The 13,730-nt window shown below is 72.5% G+C and overlaps 1 protein-coding gene across 1 annotated transcript; it reads left to right on the top strand.

Annotated features, from left to right (window-relative positions):
• The first annotated feature begins 631 nt into the window (after nucleotides 1-631).
• On the top strand, nucleotides 632-13,224 carry SHE (Src homology 2 domain containing E). The gene is made up of 6 exons (XM_075907369.2): nucleotides 632-2,692; nucleotides 4,431-4,557; nucleotides 10,271-10,564; nucleotides 10,831-10,990; nucleotides 11,392-11,511; nucleotides 12,893-13,224. The coding sequence occupies exons 1-6, from the start codon at nucleotides 2,231-2,233 to the stop codon at nucleotides 13,077-13,079; spliced, it is 1,350 nt and encodes a 449-aa protein (XP_075763484.2). The 5' UTR covers nucleotides 632-2,230; the 3' UTR covers nucleotides 13,080-13,224.
• Nucleotides 13,225-13,730: the final 506 nt, after the last annotated feature.

Genomic DNA, 13,730 nt, shown 5'->3' with positions numbered 1-13,730 from the left:
TTCACCCCCCATCCCGGACAAACCCCGCTTGCTGAGTTCGCCGGCCCTGCCTGTACAGCGACAGTCGGAGAGCGGCAGCAGCGGGGGCTGGGGGCAAGCGGCCCCACAGAGCCGGTGCTGCAGAGAACCAGCTTTTAAGCTGCCTCCCCCCAGCACCGGCTCCTGCTCCCCCTCCCCCGCTGCTGCCTCTGTATCAGAGGCAGCAAGAGGGAAGCGAGTAGTCAACTAGATAAACCTAGGCCTGTTGGTTAATCCGTTAACTGTATAGTCGGCTACTTGGTGACATCCCTGGCACGGGGCAAGAGCAGAGTCCTGGCCATGGGGCCAGCTTGGAGCCCTGGCCGAAGGGGGCCCCCACAGAGTCCTGGGCCAGCGTATGGAGCGGGTCCCCAGAAGAGAGCCCTGAGTGTGGGGCTGGGAGTGGGCAGGCCCTGGGAGGGCGTGATGGGGCTGGGCACGGGGCCAGCCGCTGGGACGTGAGCCCCAGAGGAGGTGAGGGGTCAGGGAGCAGAGGGGGGGTGGTGGGCCAGGCACAGGTCGAGAACCACCGACAGCTTTTGTGTGACAGGCCAGCGGGGGGGGGGCCCCACACAGAACCTGGGGGTGCTGCTGCCCTTCCCCAGCCCTACAGAAGCTGCCTCAGAAGTGAGACCCAGTTGGCCTGGCGTGGGTCTGATCTCAGGCCGGAGCGTGCACAGGTGGGGAGCCCCAAGACCCCCCAAACCGAGTGGTGCCCGGGGCAGTGCTGGGGGAGGGGAGCCATGCCCAGCCCCATGGGGCCAGGAGCCAGCCTGACACAGCGAGTGCCCCCCAGCTCCCCGCATCCCGGCCTCAGGGGCCCAGAGGCTGCAAAGAGACCAGGAGAGGCCACGGGCGTGGGGGCTGGGGCACGTGTGGCCAGGCTGTTCCCGGGGTGGGCAGCCAGGCCCCGCCTGCGGATCGGGGCCCAGGGAGGTGCCCTAGTTGTGCCCAGTGCAGCCAGATGTGGAGGGGAAGCACGGGGGCGTGGGGGGGGCCCCATGCCAGGGAAGGGGCAATCTGCCTCCCTGGGGCCCCCAAGTGTTTGTAAGGGGGCCTGCCGCATGGGGGAGGGGTGGGGCGGCTCCCCGGGGGGGGCCTTGATGGGGAAGGTTTGGGGGTCCCGTGCTAAGCCCCCCCCCGGGAATGTGTCGCTTCGGAGCTCAGACACCGCCAGCTGCAGCCCCCCTGGGAGCCTCCCCCCGCGTCCCACCCCTCTGGGCACCCCCGCTCTGCGCTCCCGCCCCGCGTGCGAGCTGCCCCGGGGGGGGGGGGGTAATTGCCAGTTCTGGGGGGGAGGGGTTGGCCGGTTCGGGGCCTTACTCGCGTGCACAGCGGGCGGCGATCCCCGACCCCGGGCGCGCGGACTTTGCGCGGGGCGAAGGGCCAAGGAGCGCAGAGTGCGCGGCGCTTTGCAAAGGGCCCCGCTGGAAATCGCCCTGCGCGGCACTTTGCGCCCCGGGACAGCGCGGCCCCGTTGCTGCGGCCCGGAGCGCGGGGCTGGCTCGCTGGAGGCCGGGCCCCCCTGCGCCGCCCCCTCCGGATCTGGGCGGGGAGCCCGGGCGGCGGCGCTGGCCGGCCTCCCGGGAGCGGAGTTCAGCGGCAGGGAGCGAGGCGCTGGAGACACGGAGCCGCCCGCGCTGCGCCCCCACAGATCCCTTCGGGGCGCCCCGGAGCTGGGCTCCCAGCAGCGCTTCGTGGGGCCCTCTGGGGTGGGGTGAAGAACTTGGAGGGACCCCCCCTCGGGGCGAAGGAGCTGGACTGCTGGCGAGCCCCCCTCGGATCCCCCAGGGTGACGGAGCAGGGACCCCTGGAGAGACCCCTCTGCCCCCGGGCGAATGCGGACCCCCACCCCCTTTTCCTGGAGGTGAAGTCCCCCCCATTGCTGCACCCCCATGGGTTAAGGACCAGGCCCCCCCACAGTGACTCCAGCTCCCAATGGGGGCCCCCTCCCTGTGATTCTCCCCTCCCTGCTGGGACTGTGCTGGACGGGGGTGCTGGGAAGCAGGGCGGTCCCCTTCTCCCGAGCTGCCCCCCGCTGGCTCTGCCCTGGCACGGAGCTCCCACGCAGACTGGGCCACCCCCCCAGCCACCAGGCTCCTGGCCCCCCTGGGCGTGGGGTGGGTGAGAGCCCCTGTCCCCTCCGAAGGTCCTGGCCCCCTGCGTCTCGGCACCTCCGCGCCAGCCTCTCCCAGCTGGGCCCGCCTGCCCCATGGCGGCCAAGTGGTTCAAGGAGTTCCCCTCCAGCCTGAAGCCGGTGTCCGAGCGGGCCCGGCCGGGGGGCGGCAGCCTGGGCAAGCTATGCAGCGCCTCCCGGAAGAGCCTGGGGCCCGGGGAGCCTGGGGCCGGCCCGCCGCAGGGCAAGACCCGCAAGAACTCGGCCAGCGAGCCGGGGGGCTGCAGGGCGGCCCCGGGGCCCGGCAAGGAGGGCGGCAGCCGGCTGTCCCGGGACAACCTGCAGGGGCTGCTCCAGGCCGCCACGGGCAAGATGCGCAAGAACTCGCGGGTGGATGGCGGCCCCCCGGAGGGCGCCCCCAAGGGAGCCGGCGGCAGCACCTTCCGGAACCGGCTCATCAAGGTGGAGGCCCACGAGAAGAATGGGAAAAGCTACCCCAGCAGCAGCCCCACGCCGGCGGCGGAGGAGGAGAAAGGCAGGGGCGCCAAGCAGGAGACGGTAAGGGGGCTGGGGTGGCCTGGGACGTGGCCTGGGGTGGCCTGGGACGGCCTGGGGTGGCCTGGGACGTGGCCTGGGGTGGCCTGGGACGGCCTGGGGTGGCCTGGGACGTGGCCTGGGGTGGCCTGGGACGTGGCCTGGGGTGGCCTGGGACGGCCTGGTACGGCCTGGTACGTGGCCTGGGGTGGCCTGGGACGTGGCCTGGGACGGCCTGGGACGTGGCCTGGGACGTGGCCTGGGGTGGCCTGGGGTGGCTCTCCCCTGCACTCGGGGCAGGACGGCCGGGAAGGCCTTGCCACTCCGCTTTTGGCAATGGTAGCGCGGCTTGGCCCCCCGCCGGCCCATGGCCCGTTGGCCCCCGGGGAAGGCGCGGTGCAGACGTGCCCTGCTCCCGAGGAAGGGGCCGGTGCTTCCCCGCCACAGCCCTGGACGGATTGCGGGAGCTAGCGCCCCCCGGGTGCACGGCTGCCCCTTTGCCCCGTGGCCTTGGGGAGGTCACATACTCCCTCCTCCGGCCCGCTCACCCGCTGGGCCTGGTCCCATGCGGATCCCCCTCCCTTCTGTCCTCTGCTCCTAAGTCTCTTATCCCAATCGCCCTTAATCTCCCCGGGGAGAATGGGCTCTCTGTCCCTCCTGCTGCCGGCTAACAACCCTGCCTGAACCGTGGGCTGGCCCAGATAGGGACTGAAGGGCATTGGCTTGCGCTGTGGATGTCTGGGACAGAATGATGGGGGGGGAGGGGGGCTGGTCTGTGGGTCCGGGCTGACGGGCCGTGGGCACCCCTGTCTGTGGCTCCCGGACCCAGGAGACTCAGGCTGCTCTAATCCACCTTAACTCTGCCCTACAGCCCCCTCGGCTCTGCCTGCCCAGGGCCCCCCTTCCCCGCTCTGCACATACACTCCCCAGTTCTGAGCAGCAGCTCTCAGCTGCTAGACCCGCCCACCGGCCAGTTCCCTGGAGGCAGGGAGGGAGATCGGGGGAAGCTGGCGCCGTGCATTTCCCGTTTCCGTGTGGAGCAGTGCACGTTGGCACCTAACCATCTCGTGACTTCCCACCGGCCACCCCACACTGCCCGGAACCCACGTCTCTGCCTCGGAGCCTGTCTGAAAACGGGGCTGGAATTCGGGGTGCAGCGTGAGCACACTGGGGCCCTGTTGTGCTGGCACGCCCCGTGAGCACAAGGCTGTTGTGGTGTCACGTGCGTTAGCGGGTGGAGTGGCGCCCCAAGCTCCCCCACTAGCATCACCACGACCAGCTGGCCTCTGTGAAGGCTGCAGGCTGCCTGGTCCCTGTGTGTCAGCTGCAGCGTTGTCGTGATGCATAGCAAGAGAGTCATGGGAGGGGAAACTGAGGCACAAAGCAAGGAACGGTTTTGCCCAAGGCCACCCAGCAGGGCAGTGGCAGAGCAGGAATAGCCGCTGGGTCTCCTAGGTTCCAGTCCAGCGCCCCCACTGGGCCACACCACGGCCTGTCTCTGTACCCGCCAACGCCTGGTCCCTCTGGGGTTCTCTTGCCTCGGCCCGTGAAGCGTTCCCAGCCGCCGTGCGAGTGAACAGGGCCCGTCGCACGGTTGGGCCAGCGGCAGGGAAGCAGGGCCCAGAGTTGGCAGCCGGGCCAGGGCCGGTGGGCGACCAAGGGCCTGTTTTGGAGGGGTCTGGTTGAAGGTGGGGGGGGGGGACAGGGGGCTCGGCCCGGTGGGAGCGGGGCCAGTGATTTGGGGACTTCTTGCCGCCCGCAGGTCATCATCCTGGAGGACTACGCGGACCCGTACGACGCCCAGCGCACCAAGGGGCAGCGGGAGGCGGAGCGGCAGGGCGAGAACGACGGGTACATGGAGCCGTACGACGCCCAGCAGATGATCACGGGTGCGTGGGCCGAAGGGGCAGTGGCCGGGGGCCGGCGATCGCCTGTCAACAGCGGGGGCGGGATGGGGGGGCTGTGGCTGCTGCCCCTCTGGCCTCCCTCCGAAAGGCCGAGGGGGGTGTTCGGCCTGGTCCTGGTGCGCTGGGCCCACCGGGGCTAGAGGAGCCGGCTGTGGGTGTTTAAATCGGCTCAGCAGGCGGGGGCGGGGATGAGAGAGGCCCCGCAGCCAGCTCTGCAGACGGGCCGGGACGGGAAGCGCCCTGCGCTCGGCGGGGAGAGATAAGCAGCCGGCTCCGGCCAGGGGCTGACCTCCGGCCTCTGCGCAATCCGTCCGGGAAGCGCCAGCAGCCCCGGCGTGGAGCAGGCACGAGGCGGTTCCGAGGAAGGGGGGAAGCGCTGCGTGGGGCCCGGCACCGAGCCCCTCCCTGGGCCTGGGTGCCCTCAGGCCCCCGCAGAGCTCAGCCACGCTCCGGGACGGGGCAGGCTCCGGGGCCAAGGGTGCCAGGGCCGGTTTGGTTCCCTGCCTCCCGGCCTGCGTGGGCTCCTTCCCCTCCTGCAACCCGTCCGGCTCCTCCCTGTGCCCGGTGCCATCCCCTGGGAGCGCTCGAGGGAGTCGGACATGGGGCTGCCCCGGGGTCGGGGGCAGGTGTGGGGCTGGGGCCCCCAGGACTCCAAAGGCCCTGGGGGGCGAGAGCCCGGGGCTACACTGGGCTGAGCCTGAGGCCCAGGGCAGAGCCTGGTGGGGGTCAGCGGGCCGGGGGGCGGGCGTGGGGCAGCCAGCAGCCCTGGTGTGTTAACCATGGGACCCGCACAGCAAAGGGGGCTCCCCATAGCTGGCGTGTGGGCGCTCGCGTTGCAGGGCCTCTGGGGCGGGGCCTGGGGGCTGTTTGCAGCTGGGTTGCTGCCGGTTCAAAGCTCAGAGGCTCTGTGGGGCTGGGAGCCAGGTGTAAGGGCCCTGCCACCCTGAGCCAGGGCCTGGCCCTCACCGTGAGCCGCTGGGCCGGGCTCTGACAGCGCTCCCCAGTGCCCGGCTCCCCTCGTCCGACTGCTCGGCATCACAGCCTGTATCCATGCCTGGGCCAGTGGGGCCGTGGGTCGAAGTGTGGGGCACAGGCAGAGCTGGGTGGGTCGGGCTGCCTCAGGTGGCCAGAGGGGCCGTGGGTCGGGGTGTGGGGCACAGGCAGAGCTGGGTGGGTCGGGGTGCCCCAGGCTAGGCAAGTGGGGCCGTGGGTCTGGGTGGGGGGCACAGGCAGAGCTGGGTGGGTCAGGGTGCCCCAGGCTAGGCAAGCGGGGCCGTGGGTCGGGGTGGGGGGCACAGGCAGAGCTGGGTGGGTCGGGGTGCCCCAGGCTAGGCAAGCGGGGCCGTGGGTCGGGGTGGGGGGCACAGGCAGAGCTGGGTGGGTCGGGGTGTCCCAGGCTAGGCAAGCGGGGCTGTGGGTCGGGGTGGGGGGCACAGGCAGAGCTGGGTGGGTCGGGGTGTCCCAGGCGGCCAGAGGGGCCGTGGGTCGGGGTGGGGGGCACAGGCAGAGCTGGGTGGGTCAGGGTGCCCCAGGCGGCCAGAGGGGCCGTGGGTCGGGGTGGGGGGCACAGGCAGAGCTGGGTGGGTCGGGGTGTCCCAGGCGGCCAGAGGGGCCGTGGGTCGGGGTGGGGGGCACAGGCAGAGCTGGGTGGGTCAGGGTGCCCCAGGCGGCCAGAGGGGCCGTGGGTTGGGGTGTGGGGCAGGGGGCAGAGCTGGGTGGGTCGGGGTGTCCCAGGTGGCCAGAGGGGCCGTGGGTCGGGGTGGGGGGCACAGGCAGAGCTGGGTGGGTCAGGGTGCCCCAGGCGGCCAGAGGGGCCGTGGGTCGGGGTGTGGGGCAGGGGGCAGAGCGTGCTGGGAGGAGCGGGGGGTGCTGCAGCCTCACACTTTCACCTCCGGGGGTGGCCGGACTGGGCTTCCTGGGGGTGCTGTGGGGTCCGATTCCCTGGAGCCCGGGGGACCAGCTGCGTTTTCCAGCCGGCCCCCTGAGCAGCACCCCCCTTTGAAAAACGCTCCTGGGGGGGCCCGGCCCCCCCACCCCGGCAGGCTGCGCGGCACGGGCCCGGCCCTGCAGCTGGGCGCAATAACAGGAAGCGAGGGGGGCGGCCGCTGGAGGGGAGATTTGCTGCGGCACTGACGGCTTTTTTCCGTGCGGCGCGGTGTCCAGGGCGGGGGGCGCGGGAGGCGCCTGTGGGCTGGTGCGGGGCAGGGCCCTACGCCGGGCGTCCCTGGGGGCCACAGGCCCCTGCCCCTCTGGAGCCAGAGCGAGGGAGCTCGTCCGGGGCGGGGGCCCGGGGGCCCTGTGCGGAGGGAGGCCCGTGACGGGTCCCCCGCCCCCCAGGTTAGCTTGGCCCCTGCCCTGGCGCAGGCTCCTATCGGCCAGCCAGGGCGGAGCTTCCTGCCTCCTTTCCTCCGGGAGCCCGGCCTGCACGTCCCTGGGCAGCCCCGGGCGTCCTGCCACCCTGGGGAGCCCTGGGGAGCCCTGGGGCCAGGAGGGGCAGGGAGGACCCCAGACCCGGCCTGGCCCTGCTCTGTGGCCCCCACCCCCAGCAGTGTAATGACTTGGGGACACCCTTCCCAGCCCCTTGGCTAGAGTGAGCCCCCCCATCTAGAGCGCGCCCCCCGGCCCCCAGCTAGTGCACCCCCCATCTAGAGCGCGCCCCCCGGCTCCCAGCTAGTGCCCCCCCCCATCTAGAGCACGCCCCCCGGCTCCCAGCTAGTGCCCCCCCCATCTAGAGCACGCCCCCCGGCCCCCAGCTAGTGCACCCCCCATCTAGAGCACGCCCCCCGGCTCCCAGCTAGTGCCCCCCCCCATCTAGAGCGCGCCCCCCGGCCCCCAGCTAGTGCACCCCCCATCTAGAGCACGCCCCCCGGCTCCCAGCTAGTGCCCCCCCCCATCTAGAGCACACCCCCCGGCCCCCAGCTAGTGCACCCCCCATCTAGAGCACGCCCCCCGGCCCCCAGCTAGTGCACCCCCCATCTAGAGCGCGCCCCCCGGCCCCCAGCTAGTGCACCCCCCATCTAGAGCGCGCCCCCCGGCCCCCAGCTAGTGCACCCCCCATCTAGAGCGCACCCCCCGGCCCCCAGCTAGTGCACCCCCCATCTAGAGCACGCCCCCCAGCCCCCAGCTAGTGCACCCCCCATCTAGAGCACGCCCCCCGGCCCCCAGCTAGCGCACCCCCCATCTAGAGCGCGCCCCCTGGCCCCCAGCTAGCGCACCCCCCCTATCTAGAGCACGCCCCCCGGCCCCCAGCTAGCGCACCCCCTATCTAGAGCGCGCCCCCCGGCCCCCAGCTAGCGCACCCCCCCATCTAGAGCGCGAGCACCTCCCCGGCCCCCAGCTAGCGCACCCCCCCATCTAGAGCGCGCCCCCCATCTAGAGCACGCTCCCCGGCCCCCAGCTAGCGCACCCCCCCATCTAGAGCGCGCCCCCCGGCCCCCAGCTAGCGCACCCCCCCATCTAGAGCGCACCCCCTGGCCCCCAGCTAGTGCACCCCCCATCTAGAGCGCGCCCCCCGGCCCCCAGCTAGTGCACCCCCCCATCTAGAGCACGCCCCCCGGCCCCCAGCTAGTGCACCCCCCTATCTAGAGCACGCCCCCCAGCCCCCAGCTAGCGCACCCCCCATCTAGAGCGCGCCCCCCGGCCCCCAGCTAGTGCACCCCCCTATCTAGAGCACGCCCCCAGCTAGTGCACCCCCCATCTAGAGCACGCCCCCCGGCCCCCAGCTAGCGCACCCCCCATCTAGAGCGCGCCCCCCAGCCCCCAGCTAGTGCACCCCCCATCTAGAGCACGCCCCCCGGCCCCCAGCTAGCGCACCCCCCCATCTAGAGCGTGCCCCCCGGCCCCCAGCTAGTGCACCCCCCCATCTAGAGCGTGCCCCCCGGCCCCCAGCTAGTGCACCCCCCCATCTAGAGCACGCCCCCCGGCCCCCAGCTAGCGCACCCCCCATCTAGAGCGCGCCCCCCGGCCCCCAGCTAGCGCACCCCCCCATCTAGAGCACGCTCCCCGGCCCCCAGCTAGCGCACCCCCCCATCTAGAGCGCGCCCCCTGGCCCCCAGCTAGCGCACCCCCCTATCTAGAGCACGCCCCCCGGCCCCCAGCTAGCGCACCCCCTTATCTAGAGCGCGCCCCCCGGCCCCCAGCTAGCGCACCCCCCCATCTAGAGCGCGCCCCCCGGCCCCCAGCTAGCGCACCCCCCCATCTAGAGCGCGCCCCCCCCATCTAGAGCGCGCCCCTCGGCCCCCAGCTAGCGCACCCCCCATCTAGAGCACGCCCCCCGGCCCCCAGCTAGTGCACCCCCCATCTAGAGCACGCCCCCCGGCCCCCAGCTAGTGCACCCCCCTATCTAGAGCACGCCCCCCAGCCCCCAGCTAGCGCACCCCCCATCTAGAGCGCGCCCCCCGGCCCCCAGCTAGTGCACCCCCCATCTAGAGCACGCCCCCAGCTAGTGCACCCCCCATCTAGAGCACGCCCCCCGGCCCCCAGCTAGCGCACCCCCCATCTAGAGCGCGCCCCCCAGCCCCCAGCTAGTGCACCCCCCATCTAGAGCACGCCCCCCGGCCCCCAGCTAGCGCACCCCCCATCTAGAGCGTGCCCCCCGGCCCCCAGCTAGTGCACCCCCCCATCTAGAGCACGCCCCCCGGCCCCCAGCTAGCGCACCCCCCCATCTAGAGCGCGCCCCCCGGCCCCCAGCTAGTGCACCCCCCCATCTAGAGCACGCCCCCCGGCCCCCAGCTAGTGCACCCCCCCATCTAGAGCGCGCCCCCCGGCCCCCAGCTAGCGCACCCCCCCATCTAGAGCACGCTCCCCGGCCCCCAGCTAGCGCACCCCCCCATCTAGAGCGCGCCCCCTGGCCCCCAGCTAGCGCACCCCCCATCTAGAGCGCGCCCCCCGGCCCCCAGCTAGCGCACCCCCCCATCTAGAGCGCGCCCCCCATCTAGAGCACGCTCCCCGGCCCCCAGCTAGCGCACCCCCCCATCTAGAGCGCGCCCCCTGGCCCCCAGCTAGCGCACCCCCCTATCTAGAGCACGCCCCCCGGCCCCCAGCTAGCGCACCCCCCCATCTAGAGCGCGCCCCCTGGCCCCCAGCTAGCGCACCCCCCCATCTAGAGCGCGCCCCCCCATCTAGAGCGCGCCCCTCGGCCCCCAGCTAGCGCACCCCCCCATCTAGAGCACGCCCCCCGGCCCCCAGCTAGTGCACCCCCCATCTAGAGCACGCCCCCCGGCCCCCAGCTAGTGCACCCCCCATCTAGAGCACGCCCCCTGGCCCCCAGCTAGCGCGCCCCCCCCTTCTAGAGCACGCCCCCCGGCCCCCAGCTAGCGCACCCCCCCCATCTAGAGCGCGCCCCCCGACCCCCAGCTAGCGCACCCCCCATCTAGAGCGCGCCCCCCGGCCCCCAGCTAGTGCACCCCCCCATCTAGAGCGCGACCCCTGGTGAGCGCGTGTCCTCCCCCTCCCAGCTAGCGTGTGCCCCCCCAGCCCCTCCAGCAGGCCAACGTCCCCCGATAATTCCCTGCCCCGGAGCTCAGCTCCTGCCCTTCGCAGGCCGGGGTGACCCCGGGAACGGCTTGGGGCAGCCCTCGAGCCTGGGCCTGGCGGGGGGGCTGTGGGACGTGTGGCAGCTCCCGGGGGGTCACCCCGCCTTTGGGTCTGGGGGTTCCCAGGGCTGCCTGAGCCCGGCTCTCCCCTTGCCCTGCAGAGATCCGCCGGCGGGGCTCCAAGGACCCACTGGTCAAAGCCATCCTGCTGCTGGACGGGCCCGGGGAGCCGGGGGAGGGCGGCGCCCGGCCGGACGTGGCGCCCAAGCGGCAGGGCTCCAAGGAGCAGCCGGAGAAGGCCCCCCCGCAGCTCTACGACACCCCCTATGAGCCCGGGGAGGGGCCGGCCGGCGGGGCGCAGGACAGCCGGCTGCCGGAGCACGACGAGCGGCCTGCGGCCGAGTACGAGCAGCCCTGGGAGTGGAAGAAGGAGCAGATCGTGAAGGCCTTGTCAGGTAGGGGGGGCTGGAGGCTCGGGGGGGGGGGGCAGGGCAGGCGCCGTGGGGTCGTCCTGGTTCCCATGAGGCCCCCGGCTGCCCCACAGCCCTGCTGGCGGAGGCGAGGGTCCGGCTCTCCTAGCAATACGCCAGGGCCTCTGGCAGGACCCCGGGGGCTGTCCGGGCGGGGGGGGATGTGGGCTCCGGGGAGGGAGGCCGGGGGAGAGCAGCTGGGCTGGGGGGGTGGCCCGGCTGCCTGGGGTGAACGGAGCCCTTCCTTCCAGTCCAGTTTGAGGGAGCGGACAGGGCCGGCCCCCCCAAGGACGAGGCGCCGCGGCAGCACCAGCGCCAGAAGAGCTGGACCCCCAAGTCCCTGAAGCCGACGGCGCCGGAGCCCGGCGAGGGCGAGCGAGTGGACCCAGCCCTGGCGCTGGAGAAGCAGCCGTAAGCCCCCCATCCGCACCCCGAACCCAGCCTGCGACAGCCCTGGGGGCCGCCCGGTTCCTCTGCCCCAGGCTCCCCCGTTGGCTTTGGAAAACCCATTTTTCTCCCCTTCCCCTGCCCCGGGCCAACACGGAGGAGCGAAGCGGGGGCTCTGGCCCGCCCGGCGTATTGGGGTCCCAACGGGAGTGCGCCCCTCTGGCCCCCGTCTCCTCCCCTCCCCGGGCCTCCGGTGGGCCGGGACCCCAGCCCTGGCCCAGGGCCCAGCCTGGTCCCAGCACCCTGCCCCGGAGCTAGGCGCCCCCCAAGCCGAGGGATCCTGGAAGCGCTATGGGGGTGCCCGCAGAGCCGGGGCCCTGTAGGACGCGCCACGCTCAGAAACCCGCCCGGTTCCTGCCCCACAGCTGGTACCACGGCGCCATCACCCGGGCGGAGGCGGAGAGCCGGCTGCAGCCCTGCCGCGAGGCCGGGTACCTGGTGCGGACCAGCGAGACGGGCAGCGGGAAATACTCCATCGCCCTCAAGTGAGTGGCTCCGAGGCTTGGCCGTGGGTGCAGGGCCGGGGCAGGCTCCCTCCTCAGGCGTGTGGCCTGGTTGCTCTCCACTCAGAGCCGATCCTTGGGGGCAGGGCACCAGGGCGGCCCCACTGAGGCTGGACTGAGCCGGGGGGTTCGCCCTGAGTGTGGATCTGCTACGGGCTAAAATGGGGGGGGGGCACCCCGGGGAGGGCGTGGCCTGGGGCATGGTGGGCAGCTTGCTCTAGCTAGACCCCACTTCCTCTCCAGGGAGAGAACCCAGGAGTGTTGGCTCTGTCCCCCCGCTCTAACCACTGGGCCCCACTGCCCTCCTAGAGCCAGGGACAGAACCCAGGATCCTGGCTCCCAGCCCCCTGCTCTAACCACTGGGCCCTACTGCCCTCCTAGAACCAGGGACAGAACCCAGGATCCTGGCTCCCAGCCCCCTGCTCTAACCACTTGGCCCCACTTCCCCTCTAGAGCCAGGGACAGAACACAGGATCCTGGCTCCCAGCCCCCTGCTCTAACCACCGGGCCCCACTGCCCTTCTAGAGCCAGGGACAGAACCCAGGATCCTGGCTCCCAGCCCCCTGCTCTAACCACCGGGCCCCACTGCCCTCCTAGAGCCAGGGACAGAACCCAGGATCCTGGCTCCCAGCCCCCTGCTCTAACCACTGGGCCCTACTGCCCTCCTAGAACCAGGGACAGAACCCAGGATCCTGGCTCCCAGCCCCCTGCTCTAACCACCGGGCCCCACTGCCCTCCTAGAGCCAGGGACAGAACCCAGGCTCCCGGAGAGGCTCTGTGGGGAGCACAGGCCGGCGGGGCTGCCTGGCAGAACCCCCTTTCCTGGGCAGCAGGCATCTGCGGGAAGCAGCCCAGCCCCGGGGCACTGGCTGGCCCCAGGCATGGCGGTGCCCAGCCCCCGGCTCGCTGGCGCAGGGTCATTGTCGGCAGCGCTGGCGGCGTTTCCTTCCTGAGGAAGCGGAGCCCCTGGCGCCGAAACAATCGGAGCCGGGAAGGGAACAAACGGGCTGGGCCGGGGATGAGGCGGCCGCGGGGCCCGGCCCAGGGACGCAGGACAAGGAGCCGCTGGGGGCGGGCGCCAACGACAGCCCAAAGGGCAGCAGAGACGCCGGCCCTGGCATCGGTTGCGCGGAGCCCAGGGCAGAAGCCCCCTCTGCACCCAGCTGCTGTCCCAGAGAGGTCTCCCCGCGGGGCCAGACACGGGGCGGGGCCTGGGAGCCAGGACTGCTGGGTTCTAGTCCTGGGTCAGCCTCCTGTGCCTCAGTTTCCCCTCTGCCCAGTGAGGCTCATGAAGGGAGGGAAGGAGCCAGGGCAGGACTGGGGGCCCAGGGCTGATCCCCGCCTCCCTCCCGCTTTGCTGCAGGACCAGCCACGGATGCGTCCACATCCTCGTGGCCCAGACGAAGGACAACAAGTACACGCTGAGCCAGGCCAGCGGCGTCTTCGGCAGCGTGCCGGAGGTGGTGCACTACTACTCGTGCGAGAAGCTGCCCTTCAAGGGGGCGGAGCACATGAGCCTGCGGCACCCCGTGCACAGCAAGCCGCACTAGCGCTGGGGCACGGGCCGTGCGCACAGAGCCGGGGGCAGCGCGGCGCTCTGGAGCTGGCCTTGCCCGGTGCCCCCTTGGGCCCGTCTCCTGGGCCCTCCGCAGAGCTGGGGCTGCCAGCTCCAGGGACAGAGGGGTCGCCCCAGCGGATCGGCCCGTGGGGCACTGGCCACACCAGCCTGGCTCCCAGGGGAAGGGCCAGAGGCTCTCCCCCTCTCCCCCCCACGGCCTGGGGCTGACAGCTTGAGCCGGCAGCTGCCCCCTCCCGGCGGGGTCAAGGCCAGATGGACTCGTTTAGCTGCTGTGGGCCGACCAGCTCCTGCATCCTGGCACTTTTGGGGGGGGGCTCCCCTTCGGTTGCCTGGTGGGCGCCCAGCTGGGGCCTGGCTCTGCTGACCACTTGGCTCACCCCCTCCGCCCCCCTCCCCGTCTCTCTCTGGCCTGGGTCCCCGGCGAGAGGTTTCACTCCAGCACCAGGTGCCTGCCCCCTGCTCTGAGCCCTTGGCTAGGTCCTTCTGCTCTGCCCCGCTCCCGGGCCGCCCAGAGACCCGGCCCAGCCTCTGCCCCACACCGAGGCTGTTGGCAGGGGGACACGGGACCCCCCAGCGACCGCCGGACATGGGGCGGTGCCCCGGCCCCCGCAGGACGATGCCC

This window comes from Pelodiscus sinensis, chromosome 22, assembly GCF_052426305.1.
Source record: "Pelodiscus sinensis isolate ZL-2025 chromosome 22, ASM5242630v1, whole genome shotgun sequence".
Lineage (NCBI taxonomy): Eukaryota > Metazoa > Chordata > Testudines > Trionychidae > Pelodiscus > Pelodiscus sinensis.
Note: the sequence above shows the minus strand (reverse complement) of the source record. Positions and strands in the feature narration are given on the sequence as shown.

What these genes read in the sequence shown, in the direction of transcription:
- SHE (XM_075907369.2), top strand. Translation starts at nt 2,231, where the DNA reads ATGGCGGCCAAGTGGTTCAAGGAGTTCCCCTCCAGCCTGAAGCCGGTG. An exon ending in GGGGCGCCAAGCAGGAGACG is followed by an intron (nt 2,693 to 4,430) that starts GTAAGGGGGCTG and finishes TGCCGCCCGCAG; the next exon opens with GTCATCATCCTGGAGGACTA. An exon ending in GATCGTGAAGGCCTTGTCAG is followed by an intron (nt 10,565 to 10,830) that starts GTAGGGGGGGCT and finishes CCTTCCTTCCAG; the next exon opens with TCCAGTTTGAGGGAGCGGAC.